At 45.8% G+C, this 23,095-nt stretch overlaps 1 protein-coding gene across 2 annotated transcripts in view; it reads left to right on the top strand.

The window, feature by feature from the left end:
* LOC124048049 (protein jagged-1b-like) overlaps positions 1-22,348 on the top strand; it is a 107,334-nt gene extending 84,986 nt beyond the window's left edge. For both annotated transcript variants that reach the window (XM_046368430.1, XM_046368429.1), the window contains exons 24-26: positions 7,646-7,777; positions 11,131-11,281; positions 19,398-22,348. In XM_046368430.1, coding sequence (XP_046224386.1) covers positions 7,646-7,777; positions 11,131-11,281; positions 19,398-19,957 — 843 coding nt within the window. In that variant the 3' untranslated portion in view covers positions 19,958-22,348. The remainder of the gene's footprint in view (positions 1-7,645; positions 7,778-11,130; positions 11,282-19,397) is intronic.
* The last annotated feature ends 747 nt before the right edge of the window (positions 22,349-23,095 follow it).

The raw sequence follows: 23,095 nt of genomic DNA, 5'->3' as shown, positions 1-23,095 counted from the left end.
TATATACACGGGGTACCAGTACTGAGTAATGATAACTCTGCTATAAACACGGGGTACCAGTACTGAGTAATGAGAACTCTGCTATATACACGGGATACCAGTACTGAGTAATGATAACTCTGCTATAAACACGGGGTACCAGTACTGAGTAATGGTAACTCTGCTATATACACGGGATACCAGTACTGAGTAATGATAACTCTGCTATATACACGGGGTACCAGTACTGAGTAATGATAACTCTGCTATATACACGGGGTACCAGTACTGAGTAATGATAACTCTGCTATATACACGGGGTACCAGTACTGAGTAATGAGAACTCTGCTATATACACGGGGTACCAGTACTGAGTAATGATAACTCTGCTATATACACGGGGTACCAGTACTGAGTAATGAGAACTCTGCTATATACACGGGGTACCAGTACTGAGTAATGATAACTCTGCTATATACACAGGGTACCAGTACTGAGTAATGATAACTCTGCTATATACACGGGGTACCAGTACTGAGTAATGATAACTCTGCTATATACACAGTACCAGTAACGAATGATAACTCTGCTATATACACACAATAACCAGTACTGAGTAATGAGAACCTGGCTATAAACACGGGGTACCAGTACTGAGTAATGAGAACTTGGCTATATACACGGGGTACCAGTACCCAGTCCATGTGCAGGGGTACGAGGTCATTGAGGTCGATACAGTGACTTTTTCCACATTTTATTTTATGCCTTTTTCTAAAAATGGTTTAAATTGTTTGTTTTTTCCTCATCTACACACAATAACCCCACAACGACCTCACAGTAACCCCACAACGACCTCACAGTAACCCCACAACGACCTCACAGTAACCCCACAACGACCTCACAGTAACCCCACAACGACCTCACAGTAACCCCACAACGACCTCACAGTAACCCCACAACGACCTCACAGTAACCCCACAACGACCTCACAGTAACCCCACAACGACCTCACAGTAACCCCACAACGACCTCACAGTAACCCCACAACGACCTCACAGTAACCCCACAACGACCTCACAGTAACCCCACAACGACCTCACAGTAACCCCACAACGACCTCACAGTAACCCCACAACGACCTCACAGTAACCCCACAACGACGTCACAGTAACCCCACAACGACGTCACAGTAACCCCACAACGACGTCACAGTAACCCCACAACGACGTCACAGTAACCCCACAATGACGTCACAGTAACCCCACAACGACGTCAGTAACCCCACAACGACGTCACAGTAACCCCACAACGACGTCACAGTAACCCCACAACGACGTCACAGTAACCCCACAACGACGTCACAGTAACCCCACAACGACGTCAGTGTAACCCCACAACGACGTCAGTGTAACCCCACAACGACGTCAGTGTAACCCCACAACGACGTCACAGTAACCCCACAACGACGTCAGTGTAACCCCACAACGACGTCAGTGTAACCCCACAACGACGTCAGTGTAACCCCACAACGACGTCAGTGTAACCCCACAACGACGTCAGTGTAACCCCACAACGACGTCAGTGTAACCCCACAACGACGTCAGTGTAACCCCACAACGACGTCAGTGTAACCCCACAACGACGTCAGTGTAACCCCACAACGACGTCAGTGTAACCCCACAACGACGTCAGTGTAACCCCACAACGACGTCAGTGTAACCCCACAACGACGTCAGTGTAACCCCACAACGACGTCAGTGTAACCCCACAACGACGTCACAGTAACCCCACAACGACGTCACAGTAACCCCACAACGACGTCACAGTAACCCCACAACGACGTCACAGTAACCCCACAACGACGTCACAGTAACCCCACAACGACGTCACAGTAACCCCACAACGACGTCACAGTAACCCCACAACGACGTCACAGTAACCCCACAACGACGTCAGTAACCCCACAACGACGTCAGTAACCCCACAACGACGTCAGTAACCCCACAACGACGTCAGTAACCCCACAACGACGTCAGTAACCCCACAACGACGTCAGTAACCCCACAACGACGTCAGTAACCCCACAACGACGTCAGTAACCCCACAACGACGTCAGTAACCCCACAACGACGTCAGTAACCCCACAACGACCTCACAGTAACCCCACAACGACCTCACAGTAACCCCACAACGACCTCACAGTAACCCCACAACGACCTCACAGTAACCCCACAACGACCTCACAGTAACCCCACAACGACCTCACAGTAACCCCACAACGACCTCACAGTAACCCCACAACGACCTCACAGTAACCCCACAACGACCTCACAGTAACCCCACAACGACGTCAGTAACCCCACAACGACGTCAGTAACCCCACAACGACGTCAGTAACCCCACAACGACGTCACAGTAACCCCACAACGACGTCAGTGTAACCCCACAACGACGTCAGTGTAACCCCACAACGACGTCAGTGTAACCCCACAACGACGTCAGTGTAACCCCACAACGACCTCACAGTAACCCCACAACGACCTCACAGTAACCCCACAACGACCTCACAGTAACCCCACAACGACCTCACAGTAACCCCACAACGACCTCACAGTAACCCCACAACGACCTCACAGTAACCCCACAACGACCTCACAGTAACCCCACAACGACCTCACAGTAACCCCACAACGACCCCACAACGACCTCACAACTACCTCACAATAACCCCACAACGACCCCACAACGACAAAGCAAAAACAGTTTTTTAAGACATATCATCTAAGTATTAAGACCCTTTAATCAGTACTTTGTTGAAGCACCTTTGGCAGTGATTACAGCCTCTGGTCTTCTTGGGTAAATACTCCATAAGCTTGACACACCTGTATTTGGGGAGTTTCTCCCATTCTTCTCTGCAGATCCTCTCAAGTTCTGTCAGGTTGGATGGGGAGCGTCGCTGCATAGCTATTTTCAGGTCTCTCCAGAGATGTTCGATCAGGTTCAAGTCCAGTCTCTGGCTGGGCCACTCAAGGACATTCAGAGACTTGCCCCGAAGACACTCCTGTGTTGTCTTGGCTGTGTGCTTGGGGTCGTTTTCCTGTTGGAAGGTGAACCTTCACCCCAGTCTGAGGTCCTGAGTGTTCTGGAGCAGGTTTTTAATCAAGGATCTCCCTGTTCACTTTTCCCTCGATCCTGACTAGTCCTCCAGTCCCTGCCGCTGAAAAACATCCCCAGAGCATGACGCTGCCACCACCATGCTTCACCGTCGGGATGGTGCCAGATTTCCTTCAGAAAAGGTTTTTCTCTGCTAAACCATTCGTTGAGCATGAGGAGAGACGGGGACCGCAGAATGCTGTCACTGTCTGAAGCTAAAGCTGTCACGCTTGTTAGGCAACTGCAGAGTGATGAGTCTTTGTTCTGATGGAGCCGCCAGCCGTCCTGTTGCAGCTTAGATTCACATGATCTCCTCTGTGTGTGTGTTCTGAAATTCATCTTACAATAATCCTACATTGCGGCCACAGTATTAACTCAGTCTCTTGACAGCTGTTATGGATGATGTAGTTTGGGCTTCAGATGAAGAACACCCATAAAACCTCTGTACCCAGGCGGTGTCAGAGGAAAGCCCTAAAAAATTATCAAAGACTCCAACCACCCAGGTCTTAGACTGTTCTCTCTGCTACGGTGAGCCGCACTGCTGAACCAAGTCTGGAACCAACGGAACCTCAACAGCTTCTACCTCCAAGCCATAAGACTGCTGAACCAAGTCTGGAACCAACAGAACCTCAACAGCTTCTACCTCCAAGCCATAAGACTGCTGAACCAAGTCTGGAACCAACAGAACCTCAACAGCTTCTACCTCCAAGCCATAAGACTGCTGAACCAAGTCTGGAACCAACAGAACCTGAACAGCTTCTACTTCCAAGCCATAAGACTGCTGAACCAAGTCTGGAACCAACGGAACCTCAACAGCTTCTACCTCCAAGCCATAAGACTGATAAATAGTTAGTCCGGGTACCAATTGGTTCCCTATTTAAACTGTCTGCGTTGACCCTTTTTTTGTACCAACTCTTGACTCATCACATAAACTGCTGCTACTGTTTATTATCTATCCTGTTGCCTAGTTACTCGTGCCCTACCTACAAAGCATTCTGGAAGTATTCAGATCCCCTTTTCCACATCAATCTACACAAAACCCCACGAGGCAAAAGCAAAAACAGGTTTAGAAAAGTTTGCTCATTCATAAAACAGAATTACCTTATATACCTAAGACAATACGCCACCTGTACCCCTGCACATTGACTCTGTACCGGTACCCCCTGTATATAGTCTCCACATTGACTCTGTACCGTAATACCCTGTATATAGCCTCCACATTGACAATGTACTGGTACCCCCTGTATATAGCCTCCACATTGACTCTGTACCGGTACCCCCTGTATATAGTCTCCACATTGACTCTGTACCGTAATACCCTGTATATAGTCTCCACATTGACTCTGTACCGTAATACCCTGTATATAGTCTCCACATTGACTCTGTACTGGTACCCCCTGTATATAGCCTCCACATTGACCCTGTACCGGTATCCCCTGTATATAGCCTCCACATTGACTCTGTACCGGTACCCCCTGTATATAGCCTCCACATTGACTCTGTACCGGTACCCCCTGTATATAGTCTCCACATTGACTCTGTACCGGTACCCCCTGTATATAGTCTCCACATTGACTCTGTACCGTAATACCCTGTATATAGTCTCCACATTGACTCTGTACCGGTACCCCCTGTATATAGTCTCCACATTGACTCTGTACCAGTACCCCCTGTATATAGCCTCCACATTGACTCTGTACCGTAATACCCTGTATATAGCCTCCACATTGACTCTGTACCGGTACCCCCTGTATATAGTCTCCACATTGACTCTGTACCGGTACCCCCTGTATATAGCCTCCACATTGACTCTGTACTGGTACCCCCTGTATATAGCCTCCACATTGACTCTGTACCGGTACCCCCTGTATATAGTCTCCACATTGACTCTGTACCGTAATACCCTGTATATAGTCTCCACATTGACTCTGTACTGGTACCCCCTGTATATAGCCTCCACATTGACTCTGTACCGGTACCCCTGTATATAGCCTCCACATTGACCCTGTACCGGTATCCCCTGTATATAGCCTCCACATTGACTCTGTACCGGTACCCCCTGTATATAGCCTCCACACTGACTCTGTACCGTAATACCCTGTATATAGCCTCCACATTGACTCTGTACCGTAACACCCTGTATATAGCCTCCACATTGACTCTGTACCGTAATACCCTGTATATAGCCTCCACATGGACTCTGTACCTGTACCCCCTGTATATAGCCTCCACATTGACTCTGTATAGGTACCCCCTGTATATAGCCTCCACATTGAATCTGTATAGGTACCCCCTGTATATAGTCTCCACATTGACTCTGTACCGTAATACCCTGCATATAGCCTCCACATTGACTCGGTACCGTAACACCCTCTACATAGCCTCCACACTGACTCTGTACCGTAACACCCTGTATATAGCCTCCACATTGACTCTGTACCGTAACACCCTGTATATAGCCTCCACATTGACTCTGTACCGTAATACCCTGTATATAGCCTCCACACTGACTCTGTACCATAATACCCTGTATATAGCCTCCACACTGACTCTGTACCGTAATACCCTGTATATAGCCTCCACATTGACTCTGTACCGGTATCCCCTGTATATAGCCTCCACATTGACTCTGTACCGTAACACCTTGTATATAGCCTCCACATTGACTCTGTACCTGTACCCCCTGTATATAGCCTCCACACTGACTCTGTACCGTAATACCCTGTATATAGCCTCCACATTGACTCTGTACCGTAACACCCTGTATATAGCCTCCACATTGACTCTGTACCGTAATACCCTGTATATAGCCTCCACATGGACTCTGTACCGTAACACCCTGTATATAGCCTCCACATTGACTCTGTACCGTAATACCCTGTATATAGCCTCCACATTGACTCTGTACCGTAATACCCTATATATAGCCTCCACATTGACTCTGTACCGTAATACCCTATATATAGCCTCCACATTGACTCTGTACCGTAATACCCTGTATAGAGCCTCAATTTTGTTATTCCTATTGTTACTTTTGTTTTGGTCTACTTTGTAAATATTTTCTTAACTCTTCTTGAACTTTACTGTTGGTTAAGTAAGCATTTCATGGTAAAGTCTACACTTGTGACAAATAAAGTTTGTTTTGATAATGACAAATCGAAAATAGGTTTTTAGAAATGTTTTTCGAATGTATAAAAAAATAATATTCAGACTCTTTGCTATGAGACTCGAAATTGAGCTCAGTTGCATCCTGTTTCCATTCATCATCCTTGATGTTTCTAGACTCGTCCCTTTTTCAGGACCCTGTCTTTCTAAGATAATTCGTAAAAATCCAAATAACTTCACAGATCTTCCCTTTGTAAAAGGGTTTAAACACTGTTTCCCCATGTTCAATGCAAAAACACTGGAGAAGTGGTTTGGTTGGATAGATTTTTCAATTTCTCTTAGGTTTTGGCGTTCTCCATCAAACCATTTGTCATTGTTGTTCGTTTTCTTAAGTTGTCTGCTGGAAATGTTTAGATTAGATAGCAGATTTGACCTTTCAGTTTTTTAGATTAGATAGTAGATTTGACCTTTCAGTTTTTTAGGTTAGGTTAGATAGTAGATTTGACCTTTCAGTTTTTTAGGTTAGGTTAGATAGTAGATTTGACCTTTCAGTTTTTTAGGTTAGTTAGATAGTAGATTTGACCTGTTTGTTTTCTACTGCCATGTTTACACCTTTTATTATTACAGTGAAAGTTTTGTCCGGGAAGTTGTCTAAAAGGGATTGAATGTGTTGTTGCCTCATTGTTTTTTGGTAGATTCCCACACTACATTCCATTCATCTGTAGCATTGCTTAATATTATTCAGTTCCTTTGACTTTGATGACTCATGATTTGATTATTGCTCTGTTTAGGTAGACTGTCCCTCTCTATCGCTGTCTCCAGTGTGTAACTTTCTCTCTCTCTCTCTCCAGGGTCTGAGTATCGAGGCAGTGTGTAACTTTCTCTCTCCTCTCTCTCTCTCCAGGGTCTGAGTATCGAGGCAGTGTGTAACTTTCTCTCTCCTCTCTCTCTCTCCAGGGTCTGAGTATCGAGGCAGTGTGTAACCTTCTCTCTCCTCTCTCTCTCTCTCCAGGGTCTGAGTATCGAGGCAGTGTGTAACTTTCTCTCTCCTCTCTCTCTCTCCAGGGTCTGAGTATCGAGGCAGTGTGTAACTTTCTCTGAGTATCTCTCTCTCTCTCTCTCCAGGGTCTGAGTATCTCCTCTCTCTCTCTCTCCAGGGTCTGAGTATCGAGGCAGTGTGTAACTTTCTCTCTCTCTCTCTCTCCAGGGTCTGAGTATCGAGGCAGTGTGTAACTCTCTCTCTCCAGGGTCTGAGTATCGAGGCAGTGTGTAACTTTCTCTCTCCTCTCTCTCTCTCTCCAGGGTCTGAGTATCGAGGCAGTGTGTAACTTTCTCTCTCCTCTCTCTCTCCAGGGTCTGAGTATCGAGGCAGTGTGTAACCTTCTCTCTCCTCTCTCTCTCTCTCCAGGGTCTGAGTATCGAGGCAGTGTGTAAGCAGCTGAGACAACTCTATGTGCTGAATAATGTGTCCTCTGAGTATTCTGTTTCCGTAACCTGTGACCCTTCAACCTCCGCCAGCAACGAGATCCATCTCAGCATCGTAAGTCACATCTTGTCACGTGTGTGTGTGTGTGTGTGTGTGTGTGTGTGTGTGTGTGTGTGTGTGTGTGTGTGTGTGTGTGTGTGTGTGTGTGTGTGTGTGTGTGTGTGTGTGTGTGTGTGTGTGTGTGTGTGTGTGTGTGTGTGTGTTGGGGTTAAAAGCAAAAGTACATATTTCTGTGGACTGTAAGAATAAAATAAGAATAAGAATGTACAGTCGTGGCCAAAAGTTTTGAGAATGACACAAATATTAATTTTCACCAAGTCTGCTGCCTCAGTTTATATGATGGCAATTTGCATATATTGCAGAATGTTATGAAGTGTGATCAGATGAATTGCAAAGTCCCTCTTTGCCATGCAAATAGACTGAATCCCGAAAAAAAAACATTTCCACTGCATTTCAGCCCTGCCACAAAAGGACCAGCTGACATGTCAGTGATTCTCTCGTTAACACAGTGTTGAGAGTGTTGACGAGGACAAGGCTGGAGATCCCTCTGTCATGCTGATTGAGTTCAAATAACAGACTGGAAGCTTCAAAAGGAGGGTGGTGCTTGGAATCATTGTTCTTCCTCTGTCAACCATGGTTACCTGCGCAGAAACACGTGCTGTCATCATTGCTTTGCACAAAAAGGGCTTCACAGGCAAGGATATTGCTGCCAGTAAGATTGCACCTAAATCAACCATTTATCAGATCATCAGGGACTTCAAGGAGAGGGGTTCGATTGTTGTGAAGAAGGCCTCAGGGCGCCCAAGAAAGTCCAGCAAGCGCCAGGACCGTCTCCTAAAGTTGATTCAGCTGCGGGATCGGGGCACCACCAGTACAGAGCTTGCATGGCAGCAGGCAGGTGTCGACGACTTCTGGAGGATGGCCTGGTGTCAAGAAGGGCAGCAAAGAAGACACTTCTCTCCAATCCTCAAGAGGCGGGTGGACAAACAAAAACCCACAAATTCTGACATACTCCAAGCATTGATTATGCAAGAATGGGCTGCCATCAGTCAGGATGTGGCCCAGAAGTTAATTGACACCATGCCAGGGTGGTTTGCAGAGGTTTTGAAAAATAAGGGTCAACACTGCAGTTGTTGCCAATAAAAGCCTTTGACACTTTATGAAATGCTTGTAATTATACTTCAGTATCCATAGTAACATCTGACAAAAATATCTAAAGACACTGAAGCAGCGAACTTTGTGAAAATTAATATTTATGTCTCCAAACGTTTGACCACGACTGTAAAGTGAAGCATTAAGGATCTCACTTAGTCTTCATAAGTCTGCCTTTTACATTTACATTTACATTTAAGTCATTTAGCAGACGCTCTTATCCAGAGCGACTTACAAATTGGTGCATTCACCTTATGACATCCAGACATCCAGTGGGACAGTCACTTAACAATAGTGCATCTAAAACTTAGGCGGTTCACACTACTCTGGACCGGCCTGGTTACGCCATAGACCGGCATGCATGATTTTACAATTTGTGTTCTATATAATTGTATTTGTCACCGTACTCCGGATAATAGTTTCAGATTAGATACGCTGGCTGGCTGTTGTGAGATTCAGTGTTTCGCTGAAGCCAGAAAACAACAACAACAACAACCATTTTAATCTGATAAACATAAATCTGTAGACGCGGTATATCAAGACCTCCAATGACCCTTTCCCCTTTTCTTTCAGTCTGTTTTCTGGGCCTGTATTCGTAAAGTGTCTCCTGCTGATCTAGAATCAGGTGTTTGCCTTTTTAGCTCATAACGAAGTAAAATGAAATGGCGATGGGGACCTGAGCCTAGATCAGCTCCTCTTATTATGAATACGGGCCCCGATGAAGCAGAAACACTTTTCCCTGTGTGTTGTAGGGATGGACACGGTGACTCCCAACAGACATTAGTTAGTATTCCAAGACTTGCGAGAGTAATCAGAAAAAAAATAATGTTAACAATGAAAAGGCTTTCTCTAAGTTAAATTATCCTTGTGACATTGCAGCGCACACTTATATTATGATGTAAGCACCCAAGTCGCACAGGCAGAAAGTCCAAGTTATACGTTTTATTATATTATGATGTAAGCACCCAAGTCGCACAGGCAGAAAGTCCAAGTTATACGTTTTATTATATTATGATGTAAGCACCCAAGTCGCACAGGCAGAAAGTCCAAGTTATACGTTTTATTATATTATGATGTATGCACCCAAGTCGCATAGGCAGAAAGTCCAAGTTATACGTTTTATTATATTATGATGTAAGCACCCAAGTCGCACCGGCAGAAAGTCCAAGTTATACGTTTTATTATATTATGATGTAAGCACCCAAGTCGCACAGGCAGAAAGTCCAAGTTATACGTTTTATTATATTATGATGTAAGCACCCAAGTCGCACAGGCAGAAAGTCCAAGTTATACGTTTCATTATATTATGATGTAAGCACCCAAGTCGCACAGGCAGAAAGTTCAAGTTATACGTTTTATTATATTATGATGTAAGCACCCAAGTCGCACAGGCAGAAAGTCCAAGTTATACGTTTTATTATATTATGATGTAAGCACCCAAGTCGCACAGGCAGAAAGTCCAAGTTATACGTTTTATTATATTATGATGTAAGCACCCAAGTCGCACAGGCAGAAAGTCCAAGTTATACGTTTTATCAATTTGTAAGTCGCTCTGGATAAGAGCGTCTGCTAAATGACTTAAATGTAAATGTAAATTATATTATGATGTAAGCACCCAAGTTGCACAGGCAGAAAGTCCAAGTTATCCTATAAATGACCTAACAGATACCCAACCAGTATAACCCCCCCTCTCTCTCTCTTCAGTACACAGAAGATACAGCTATCCTATAAATGACCTAACAGATACCCAACCAGTATAACCCCCTCTCTCTCTCTCTTCAGTACACAGAAGATACAGCTATCCTATAAATGACCTAACAGATACCCAACCAGTATAACCCCCCCCCCTCTCTCTCTCTTCAGTACACAGAAGATACAGCTATCCTATAAATGACCTAACAGATACCCAACCAGTATAACCCCCTCTCTCTCTCTCTTCAGTACACAGAAGATACAGCTATCCTATAAATGACCTAACAGATACCCAACCAGTATAACCCCCTCTCTCTCTCTTCAGTACACAGAAGATACAGCTATCCTATAAATGACCTAACAGATACCCAACCAGTATAACCCCCCCCCTCTCTCTCTCTTCAGTACACAGAAGATACAGCTATCCTATAAATGACCTAACAGATACCCAACCAGTATAACCCCCCTCTCTCTCTCTTCAGTACACAGAAGATACAGCTATCCTATAAATGACCTAACAGATACCCAACCAGTATAACCCCCCCCTCTCTCTCTCTCTTCAGTACACAGAGGCCCACCCGATGGACAGATCCCCTATAAAGGAGATAACAGATAGGCTCGCCGATCTGGTGTCTAAACACCATGGCAACAACAGCATCATCAGCGCCATCGCCAAGGTCCGTGTGCAGCGGAGGCCTAGTGCCAGCCAGACGGGTACGATTCACACACACACACACACACACACACACACACACACACACACACACACACACACACACACACACACACACACACACACACACACACACACACACACACACACACACACACACACACACACACACACACACACACAGCCAGACAGGTACACACACACACACACACACACAGCCAGACAGGTACACACACACACACACACACACAGCCAGACAGGTACACACACACACACACACACACAGCCAGACAGGTACACACACACACACACACACACAGCCAGACAGGTACACACACACACACACACACACAGCCAGACAGGTACACACACACACACACACACAGCCAGACAGGTACAAAACACACACACACACACAGCCAGACAGGTACAAAACACACACACACACACAGCCAGACAGGTACAAAACACACACACACACACAGCCAGACAGGTACAAAACACACACACACACACACACAGCCAGACAGGTACAAAACACACACACACACACACACACAGCCAGACAGGTACAAAACACACACACACACACACACACAGCCAGACAGGTACAAAACACACACACACACACACACACACAGCCAGACAGGTACAACACACACACACACACACACACACACACACACACACACACACACACACACACACACACACACACACACACACACACACACACACACACACACACACACACACACACACACACACACACACACACACACACACACACACACACACACGTACATGCTAGTCATTTAGCAGACGCTCTAATCCAGAGCTACTTAAAGTTAATGCATTCATCTGAAGATAAGTGGTTGTCTCACCAAGCTATCACAGACATAGAAATTAAATCTGACCTCCATAACGTAGCTATCAGTAGAGTCAGCTAGAAGGGTGGGGTGGGGCCAGGTGCTGGTTAAGTGTTTATTTTGTATTCTTTTGGGGGGTTGAGGTGAGGAGGAGGATCATTTAAGGTACTGTTTGTAGAGGTCGGGTTTCAGATGTTTTTCAGAAGATGGACAGGGACTCTGCTGTCCTAGCTTCAGGGGGAAGATGGACAGGGACTCTGCTGTCCTAGATGGACAGGGACTCTGCTGTCCTAGATGGACAGGGACTCTGCTGTCCTAGATGGACAGGGACTCTGCTGTCCTAGATGGACAGGGACTCTGCTGTCCTAGCTTCAGGGGAAGATGGACAGGGACACTGCTGTCCTAGCTTCAGGGGGAAGATGGACAGGACTCTGACACTGCTGTCCTAGCTAAAGGGGAAGATGGACAGGGACTCTGCTGTCCTAGCTTCAGGGGGAAGATGGACAGAGACTCTGCTGTCCTAGCTTCAGGGGAAGATGGACAGGGACTCTGCTGTCCTAGCTTCAGGGGGAAGATGGACAGTGACTCTGCTGTCCTAGATGGACTCTGCTGTCCTAGGGGACTCTGCTGTCCTAGATGGACTCTGCTGTCCTGGACAGGGTCTCTGCTGTCCTAGCTTCAGGGGAAGATGGACAGGGACTCTGCTGTCCTAGCTTCTGGGAAGATGGACAGGGACTCTGCTGTCCTAGCTTCAGGGGGAAGATGGACAGGGACTCTGCTGTCCTAGCTTCAGGGGGGTAGATGGACAGGGACTCTGCTGTCCTAGCTTCAGGGGGAAGATGGACAGGGACTCTGCTGTCCTAGATGGACAGGGACTCTGCTGTCCTAGCTTCAGGGGGGAAGATGGACAGGGACTCTGCTGTCCTAGCTTCAGGGGGAAGATGGACAGGGACTCTGCTGTCCTAGCTTCAGGGGGAAGATGGACAGGGACTCTGCTGTCCTAGCTTCAGGGGGAAGATTGACAGGGACTCTGCTGTCCTAGATGGACAGGGACTCTGCTGTCCTAGATGGACAGGGACTCTGCTGTCCTAGCTTCAGGGGGAAGATGGACAGGGACTCTGCTGTCCTAGCTTCAGGGGGAAGATGGGCAGAGACTCTGCTGTCCTAGCTTCAGGGGGAAGATGGGCAGAGACTCTGCTGTCCTAGCTTCAGGGGGAAGATGGGCAGAGACTCTGCTGTCCTAGATGGACAGGGACTCTGCTGTCCCAGCTTCAGGGGGAAGATGGACAGGGACTCTGCTGTCCTAGCTTCAGGGGGAAGATGGACAGGGACTCTGCTGTCCTAGATGGACAGGGACTCTGCTGTCCTAGCTTCAGGGGGAAGATGGACAGGGACTCTGCTGTCCTAGCTTCAGGGGGAAGATGGACAGGGACTCTGCTGTCCTAGCTTCAGGGGAAGATGGTTCCACCATTGAGGTACCAGGACAGATAAGAGCTTGGGTTGGGCAGGAGCTGCCCTCCCGTAGGGTTGTGAGGGCCAAGAGACCTGAGGTGGCAGAACGGAGTACTTGGGTTGGGCTGTAGGGTTTGATCATAGCCTGAAGGTAGGGAGGGTAAGTGGACTCAATAGGCTGAGTGAATGAGACCAGTGGACTCAATAGGCTGAGTGAATGAGACCAGTGGACTCAATAGGCTGAGTGAATGAGACCAGTGGACTCAATAGGCTGAGTGAATGAGTAGAGGACTCAATAGGCTGAGTGAATGAGACCAGTGGACTCAATAGGCTGAGTGAATGAGTAGAGGACTCAATAGGCTGAGTGAATGAGGGGGACCAGTGGACTCAATAGGCTGAGTGAATGAGTAGAGGACTCAATAGGCTGAGTGAATGACTGGGACCAGTGGACTCAATAGGCTGAGTGAATGACTGGGACCAGTGGACTCAATAGGCTGAGTGAATGACTGGGACCAGTGGACTCAATAGGCTGAGTGAAGGAGTGGGACCAGTGGACTCAATAGGCTGAGTGAATGACTGGGACCAGTGGACTCAATAGGCTGAGTGAATGAGACCAGTGGGAGGCTGAGTGAAGGAGTGGGACCAGTGGACTCAATAGGCTGAGTGAATGACTGGGACCAGTGGACTCAATAGGCTGAGTGAATGACTGGGACCAGTGGACTCAATAGGCTGAGTGAATGACTGGGACCAGTGGACTCAATAGGCTGAGTGAAGGAGTGGGACCAGTGGACTCAATAGGCTGAGTGAAGGACTGGGACCAGTGGACTCAATAGGCTGAGTGAATGACTGGGACCAGTGGACTCAATAGGCTGAGTGAATGACTGGGACCAGTGGACTCAATAGGCTGAGTGAATGACTGGGACCAGTGGACTCAATAGGCTGAGTGAATGACTGGGACCAGTGGACTCAATAGGCTGAGTGAATGACTGGGACCAGTGGACTCAATAGGCTGAGTGAATGACTGGGACCAGTGGACTCAATAGGCTGAGTGAATGAGACCAGTGGACTCAATAGGCTGAGTGAATGACTGGGACCAGTGGACTCAATAGGCTGAGTGAATGACTGGGACCAGTGGACTCAATAGGCTGAGTGAATGACTGGGACCAGTGGACTCAATAGGCTGAGTGAATGGGACCAGTGGACTCAATAGGCTGAGTGAATGAATGGGACCAGTGGACTCAATAGGCTGAGTGAATGAGTGGGACCAGTGGACTCAATAGGCTGAGTGAATGACTGGGACCAGTGGACTCAATAGGTTGACTGGGACCAGTGGACTCAATAGGCTGAGTGAATGAGTGAGGTCAAGAGGCAAGGAGGGGTTTTAAAGAAATGAATCAAAGGTCGGGAGGTTGGAGTCGCCAAGTACGAAGAGAGGTGAGCCATCGTCAGGAAACTAGCTTATCGAGGTGTTACGTTCATTGAGGAACTGTCCAAAGACACCTGGTGGGCGATAGATGACAGTGAGTGAACAAGTGACAGCGACGGCATAGAATTCAACTGACGCGACGGACAGGTGACCGAGAGAGAAAAGAGAAAATCTCCAGTTAGGAGAAATGAGTAGCCCTGTGCCACCGCCGGCGACCACCAGATCATCTCTGACGACTATGAGAGAAAACATAAGTCAGATGAAGAGAGAGCAGCTGGACTAGCAGTGTTCCCCTGGGTGGTCCATGTCCCTGTCAGGGCCAGAAGGTCAAGGGACTGAAGTGCAGCTAAGGCTGACATGAACTCGGCGTTCTTGACTGCAGATCAGGAGTTCCAAACGCTGCCAGAGACCCATAATGCCACGTGGGTTGTGCTCGCAGGGTACACTACATTAGAAAGGTTGCAGCCAAGGGCAGCGTCTGTAGGGAGCCGACATGGACAGGTGCGAACAGGTATAGAAAACACACACAGTTGGCAAAGCTTCAAAAGGGCAATATGAGAATGTGTAAATAACCAGGTAAGATACTCGAGGGAGAGAGTGATGTGAAGCCCTCCTCTAATCCTTCCTTGAGTAACTCCGCAGAACAACTCCTCCGAACGTCTTTGTTTCGGCGACGGTCTTAGTTTTGCGACAAAACCTCCACTGACTGAGAAACACACACTACCTCTAACACACACACACACACACACACACACACACACACACACACACACACACACACACACACACACACACACACACACACACACACACACACACACACACACACACACACACACACACACACACACACACACACAGGCAAATTGGTAAGCACCACAACTGTTGTTTATGATCAGGCTGCTCTTGCTCTCTGTCTCGGTCTGCTGGTCTCTCTTTCGGTGTCTCAGTCTCTCTCTGCTGGTCTCTCTTTCGGTGTCTCAGTCTCTCGCTCTCTGTCTCGGTCTGCTGGTCTCTCTTTCGGTGTCTCAGTCTCTCTCTGCTGGTCTCTCTTTCGGTGTCTCGGTCTCTTGCTCTCTGTCTCGGTCTGTTGGTCTCTCTTTCGGTGTCTCGGTCTCTCGCTCTCTGTCTCGGTCTGCTGGTCTCTCTTTCGGTGTCTCGGTCTCGGTCTGCTGGTCTCTCTTTCGGTGTCTCGGTCTCTTGCTCTCTGTCTCGGTCTGCTGGTCTCTCTTTCGGTGTCTCGGTCTCTCTCTGCTGGTCTCTCTTTCGGTGTCTCGGTCTCTTGCTCTCTGTCTCGGTCTGCTGGTCTCTCTTTCGGTGTCTCGGTCTCTTGCTCTCTGTCTCGGTCTGCTGGTCTCTCTTTCGGTGTCTCGGTCTCTCGCTCTCTGTCTCGGTCTGCTGGTCTCTCTTTCGGTGTCTCGGTCTCTCTCTGCTGGTCTCTCTTTCGGTGTCTCGGTCTCTTGCTCTCTGTCTCGGTCTGCTGGTCTCTCTTTTGGTGTCTCGGTCTCTTGCTCTCTGTCTCGGTCTGCTGGTCTCTCTTTCGGTGTCTCGGTCTCTCGCTCTCTGTCTCGGTCTGCTGGTCTCTCTTTCGGTGTCTCGGTCTCTCGCTCTCTGTCTCGGTCTGCTGGTCTCTCTTTCGGTGTCTCGGTCTCTCGCTCTCTGTCTCGGTCTGCTGGTCTCTCTTTCGGTGTCTCGGTCTCTCGCTCTCTGTCTCGGTCTGCTGGTCTCTCTTTCGGTGTCTCGGTCTCTTGCTCTCTGTCTCGGTCTGCTGGTCTCTCTTTCGGTGTCTCGGTCTCTTGCTCTCTGTCTCGGTCTGCTGGTCTCTCTTTCGGTGTCTCGGTCTGCTGGTCTCTCTTTCGGTGTCTCGGTCTGCTGGTCTCTCTTTCGGTGTCTCGGTCTCTTGCTCTCTGTCTTGGTCTCTCTCTCTGCTGGTCTCTCTTTCGGTGTCTCGGTCTCTTGCTCTCTGTCTCGGTCTCTCTCTGCTGGTCTCTCTTTCGGTGTCTCGGTCTCTCTCTGCTGGTCTCTCTTTCGGTCTCGGTCTCTCTCTGCTGGTCTCTCTTTCGGTGTCTCGGTCTCTTGCTCTCTGTCTCGGTCTCTCTGCTGGTCTCTTGTCGGTCTGTCGCTCTTTTGAACTGCACTTGTAGTAGGAAGGATGGAAGAAATGAGGAAGGATGGAAGAGATGAGGAAGGATGGAAGAGATGAGGAAGGATGGAAGAGATGAGGAAGGATGGAAGAGATGAGGAAGGATGGAAGAGATGAGGAAGGATGGAAGAGATGAGGAAGGATGGAAGAGATGAGGAAGGATGGAAGAGATGAGGAAGGATGGAAGAGATGAGGAAGGATGGAAGAGATGAGGAAGGATGGAAGAGATGAGGAAGGATGGAAGAGATGAGGAAGGATGGAAGAGATGAGGAAGGATGGAAGAGATGAGGAAGGATGGAAGAGATGAGGAAGGATGGAAGAGATGAGGAAGGATGGAAGAGATGAGGAAGAGATGGGGAAGAGATGAGGAAGAGATGAGGAAGGATGGAAGAGATGAGGAAGGATGGAAGAGATGGGGAAGGATGGAAGAGATGAGGAAGGATGGAAGAGATGAGGAAGGATGGAAGAGATGAGGAAGGATGGAAGAGATGAGGAAGAGATGAGGAAGAGATGAGGAAGGATGGAAGAGATGAGGAAGAGAGGAAAAGGACTGAAACTATGAGGAACTGTTCTAACCCTCTACACGTTCATGGAAAAACCAGTCCTAAATTACACCCTATTCCCTATTAAGTGTACTACTTTTGACCAGGGCTCGTAGGTCCAGTCCTAAATTACACCCTATCCCCTATTAAGTGCACTACTTTTGACCAGGGCTCGTAGGTCCAGTCCTCTCTATCATTAATGGAATGCAGGGCGAACAGCCTTGAGCTGCAGGATTTCATTCATGTGGAAATGTTTTGGAACTTGGCCAGGAGTAGAGATGGAGTGAGGAAGAGGAGACAGAAGAGATGAGCGAGACCTTTAGGAGGAGGAAACAGTCTTTATGTTGACGTTTATAACCTTTAGAAACAGTCTCTATGTTGATGTTTATAACCTTTAGAAACAGTCTTTATGTTGATGTTTATAACCTTTAGAAACAGTCTTTATGTTGACGTTTATAACCTTTAGAAACAGTCTTTATGTTGATGTTTATAACCTTTAGAAACAGTCTTTATGTTGATGTTTATAACCTTTAGAAACAGTCTTTATGTTGATGTTTATAACCTTTAGAAACAGTCTTTATGTTGATGTTTATAACCTTTAGAAACAGTCTTTATGTTGACGTTTATAACCTTTAGTAGGAGGAAACAGTCTTTATGTTGACGTTTATAACCTTTAGTAGGAGGAAACAGTCTTTATGTTGACGTTTATAACCTTTAGTAGGAGGAAACAGTCTTTATGTTGATGTTTATAACCTTTAGTAGGAGGAAACAGTCTCTATGTTGACGTTTATAACCTTTAGAAAGTCTTTATGTTGACGTTTATAACCTTTAGGAGGAGGAAACAGTCTTTATGTTGACGTTTATAACCTTTAGGAGGAGGAAACAGTCTTTATGTTGACGTTTATAACCTTTAGTAGGAGGAAACAGTCTCTATGTTGACGTTTATAACCTTTAGTCTTTATGGAGTTTATAACCTTTAGAAACAGTCTTTATGTTGACGTTTATAACCTTTAGTAGGAGGAAACAGTCTTTATGTTGACGTTTATAACCTTTAGTAGGAGGAAACAGTCTTTATGTTGACGTTTATAACCTTTAGTAGGAGGAAACAGTCTTTATGTTGACGTTTATAACCTTTAGTAGGAGGAAACAGTCTTTATGTTGACGTTTATAACCTTTAGTAGGAGGAAACAGTCTTTATGTTGACGTTTATAACCTTTAGGAGGAGGAAACAGTCTTTATGTTGACGTTTATAACCTTTAGTAGGAGGAAACAGTCTTTATGTTGACGTTTATAACCTTTAGGAGGAGGAAGCAGTCTTTATGTTGACGTTTATAACCTTTAGAAACAGTCTTTATGTTGATGTTTATAACCTTTAGAAACAGTCTTTATGTTGACGTTTATAACCTTTAGAAACAGTCTTTATGTTGATGTTTATAACCTTTAGAAACAGTCTTTATGTTGATGTTTATAACCTTTAGAAACAGTCTTTATGTTGACGTTTATAACCTTTAGAAACAGTCTTTATGTTGACGTTTATAACCTTTAGTAGGAGGAAACAGTCTCTATGTTGACGTTTATAACCTTTAGTAGGAGGAAACAGTCTTTATGTTGACGTTTATAACCTTTAGTAGGAGGAAACAGTCTCTATGTTGACGTTTCTATATTTTAGGACAGACTTTCTTGACAATGAAATGGTTGATGAATTCCTGTTTCTCTCCTATCCAGACTACCTAGTACCCTTGCTGTCCTCTGTCTTCATTCTCCTCTGGATCCTGGCGTTGGTCTCGGTCTTCCTCTACTGCGTGCGTCGCCGTCGGAAACGTGGCAGTCACCATGGCAACGGAGCCTTGTCGTCCGCGGCAACCGACGACAACACAACCAACAACGTGCGTGAGCAGCTCAACCAGATCAAGAACCCGATCAACGAGAAACACGCCGGAGGCGGCGGCCATCTTACAACATCGGTGGCCATCAAGGACTACGAGGATAAGAACTCGATCATCGCCAAGGTACGGACACACCACCCCCCGGAGGGGGAGGAGGACAACGATAAAGAGAGACACATGGGGAACAAAGGACGCTTTGCGGTTCCAGCCAAACAACCCGCCTACACACTGGTGGAGCGGGAAGACTGGGGCCTCAATGGAGGCCTGGGGGCCAACGGGCCCAACGAAGGGGACGGCAGGACCCCGGTGCAGCCCAGCTCCAAACACTGGACTAATAAACAGGACAACAGAGCCCTGGAGACGGCACACAGCATGAACAGGATGGACTACATCGTATAGCAGGAAGTGACATTGGAGGCAGGAAATAAACGCTGTGTAAAGAATTCCCCTTCCTGGACTTTATGGTCACCCCGGCAACGTGGTCCTTCTGACACGTTCTGTGGACAGTGTTGCCGTGCAACCAAACCCTTTGATCATGCTGAAGAGGACCAGGTGGATGTTCTGGGATTTGTAGTTTTGTAGTTCCTAAACTGTTAGGTCATTATTCTGTGACTACAAGGTTGTTTTATTTTGGATATAATGAGTGGTACGTCAGATGTAGTACCCTGTTCTCTATTTAGTGCACTGCTTTTGACCAGAGCCCTATGGGCCAAGTGTACATTGTAGGGAGTAGGTTGCTGTTTTAGCTGTTACTCCTGATCATTTAATGCTAGCTGGCTACACTGGCAGAGCAGGTTGCTTTGGTTGGCAGGATAAGAGGGTGTTGTGTTTTCACATTTCAACGCGACACCTAATTCCCTAAATGACGCACTACTTTTGAGCAGAGCCCTTATGGGCCCTGGTCTAAAGTAGTGCACTATGTAGGGAATAGGGGGCTATTTCAGACACGCATTGGTTTAATGTATTTCTCTCTCTCTAGTAGGTATAAACTAGTTTTGTTTTGCCTTTTCAGTTTCATTGCAATGTCATGAAATTAAACCAAAAATAAATACAACTTTAGAATGATTTATTTGGGCGGGTGGGGTCGATGTCAGCAGTTGCAATATGAAGAATTTGTGTCTGTTTAGAATGTGTAGATATGTACATTTATTTTTTATTAATCATTGTGTATATTTGATTTATTAACTTAAATAATAATCAAGAGCCTTAAGATATCATTCCTTTTTATTTATATGTTCTGTCTCTAGATGTAAGGTTTTTACAGCTTAGTTTCTTTTTTTGATAGTGAACATGTTTTTTATTTTACAAAATGCCCCCCAAAAAAATGCTTCTTTTTTTTTTGCCTGAAATATTTGTTGTTGTTATTGTTGTTTTGTTTATGATTCTACAGCATCCATTGTTGATTCTATGACTCTACAGTTTATGATTCTACCATTGTTGCTTAGACTTTGCAGACTAGAGGGGAAGAAGAAATAAAAACAAAATACAAAATAAATGGTTGCTTTTGGGTTGTAAAACGATTCAGAGATTGAGTGTAGTGGCAGACATTTTCCTTGTGACTACTATTTGAACAAAAATCCTTTAGCAGCATCTTAAGTCACTCATAATCACATACTCAGAAAACAAGTATATCTGCCAATCACGCATAAAGTCATAGCTAGACCCAGGACTTGTCCCACATGGCACCCTATTCCCTATAGGCCCTGGTCAAAAGTAGTGCACTATAAAGTGAATAGGGTGCCATTTGGGATGTAACCAAATCATACTTGAATGGTAGAGGGTCAACAGTCCCGGATCGGTTTGCGCTATCAAATCCATTGCATGCATGATTTGGCAAGATGGCACAAACCGAACAGGGCCTGTAATTCATACATTCTTTCAGAATAAGAGAGAGCTGATCTAGGATCAGGTCCTGCCTGTTCATATAAATTGTATTCATTATCCGAAAAGGCCAAACTGATCCTTATACCAGCACTATGAATTGTGGGCCCTGGGACTCTTGAGGGGTTATATACTACGAAGCAACATCAATTCGTTAGCTAAATTTATAATAAATAGACCACCCGATGTAACTTTTATGTTAGTGTCCATATTCTGTCAACTTCCACCCAGATAATGTTGTCAAGTATATCTTGTCCCACATGGCACCCTATTCCCTATGGGCCCTGGTCAAAAGTAGTGCACTATAAAGTGAATAGGGTGCCATTTGGGAGAGAACAAACACCTACATTTTTTTTTTTTTAAGCTTCCAGTTTCCTTATTGGCTGCGGTCGACTCACATGAATATATTTTATGTCCGTTATATGCCCACACCATTAAAACACGGAAAAACTGCTTAACATACTTTATTTTTTTAGGAAGGAAAAATGTCACTCAATTGTAATTAATTATACGTGATATTTCATAAATCTAGAAACGGTGGACAATGAGGAAATATAAAACTTGTGTTTTTAGTTGTGTTGACCCAATTGGACAATGTTCAAGTTGATTTTTCAAGTAAGTTATTTACAAATATTTAGTCAATTTAGCTCAAACATTGACCCTGCTTGGTTGTGTGCTGCCGGAAGCCTTCGTTAGTTTCTGTTTCAACTATAAAGACGGACATGTTTTCTCTTTCTGAGATCATGGCAACATTCATTTCCTGTCCTTTTTCATTCATTTCCTTTTTCCACCTTTGTGTTATGAGGATGTATTATGTGTTGATGTTGCAATTCTGGCAATATTTTGAAAGTCAATATTTATTAAATATTTTTTATGAAAAGAGAAATTAAAAACTGTCACCGTTCTGGAGTAATGTTCTGAGTAAAATATGTGAATGAATGAAAGGATTGATCGTGAGGTTAGATAATCAAATAAAATCAATTTAAAAAAATGTATTGTCACATGTTTAAGAGATTAATCTGTCATAGTATTAACATAGAATCTGCAACCACACTCCACTTTTTTATTTTACTAGGCAAGTCAGTTAAGGACAAATTCTTATTTTCAATGACTGCTTAGGAACAGTGGGTTAACTGCCTTCTTCAGGGGCAGAACGACAGAGTTGTACCTTGTCAGCTCTGGGATCTGAACTTGCAACCTTTCAGTTACAAGTCCAACACTCTAACCACTAGGCTACCTGCCGTCCCTATACTCTAACCACTAGGCTACCTGCCATCCCTACGCTACCTTGTTTTATATAGTACCCCAAAATCAGTCAGTTTATTGGACCATGGAGAAAAATAGCTGCTGTGTAAATACTGCAATGTGGTTTTGAGCCATCGAGGGTCTTTACACTATCCAAGACAAGTTAAAGAGTATGCCTGTGTCCAAAATGGCACCCTATTCCCTAAGTAGTGCACTATACAGGGAATAGGGTGCCATTACCGAGGCACCCTATGGGTCTTTATTCTACTCCAAGATGTTTAGCTAATAACCAGACAATTTGGGGAAGGTTCTTAGACAGACTACCTGTGGGTACAACTTAATAGTGAGCAACAAGGTCTCATTGTAAGCATCTGAGTTGACTAATGATTAATGTAGGCTGGAGCTAAACTC

This window comes from Oncorhynchus gorbuscha, linkage group LG11 (genome assembly GCF_021184085.1).
Source record: "Oncorhynchus gorbuscha isolate QuinsamMale2020 ecotype Even-year linkage group LG11, OgorEven_v1.0, whole genome shotgun sequence".
NCBI lineage: Eukaryota > Metazoa > Chordata > Actinopteri > Salmoniformes > Salmonidae > Oncorhynchus > Oncorhynchus gorbuscha.
This window is presented reverse-complemented; position numbering and strand designations above follow the sequence as displayed.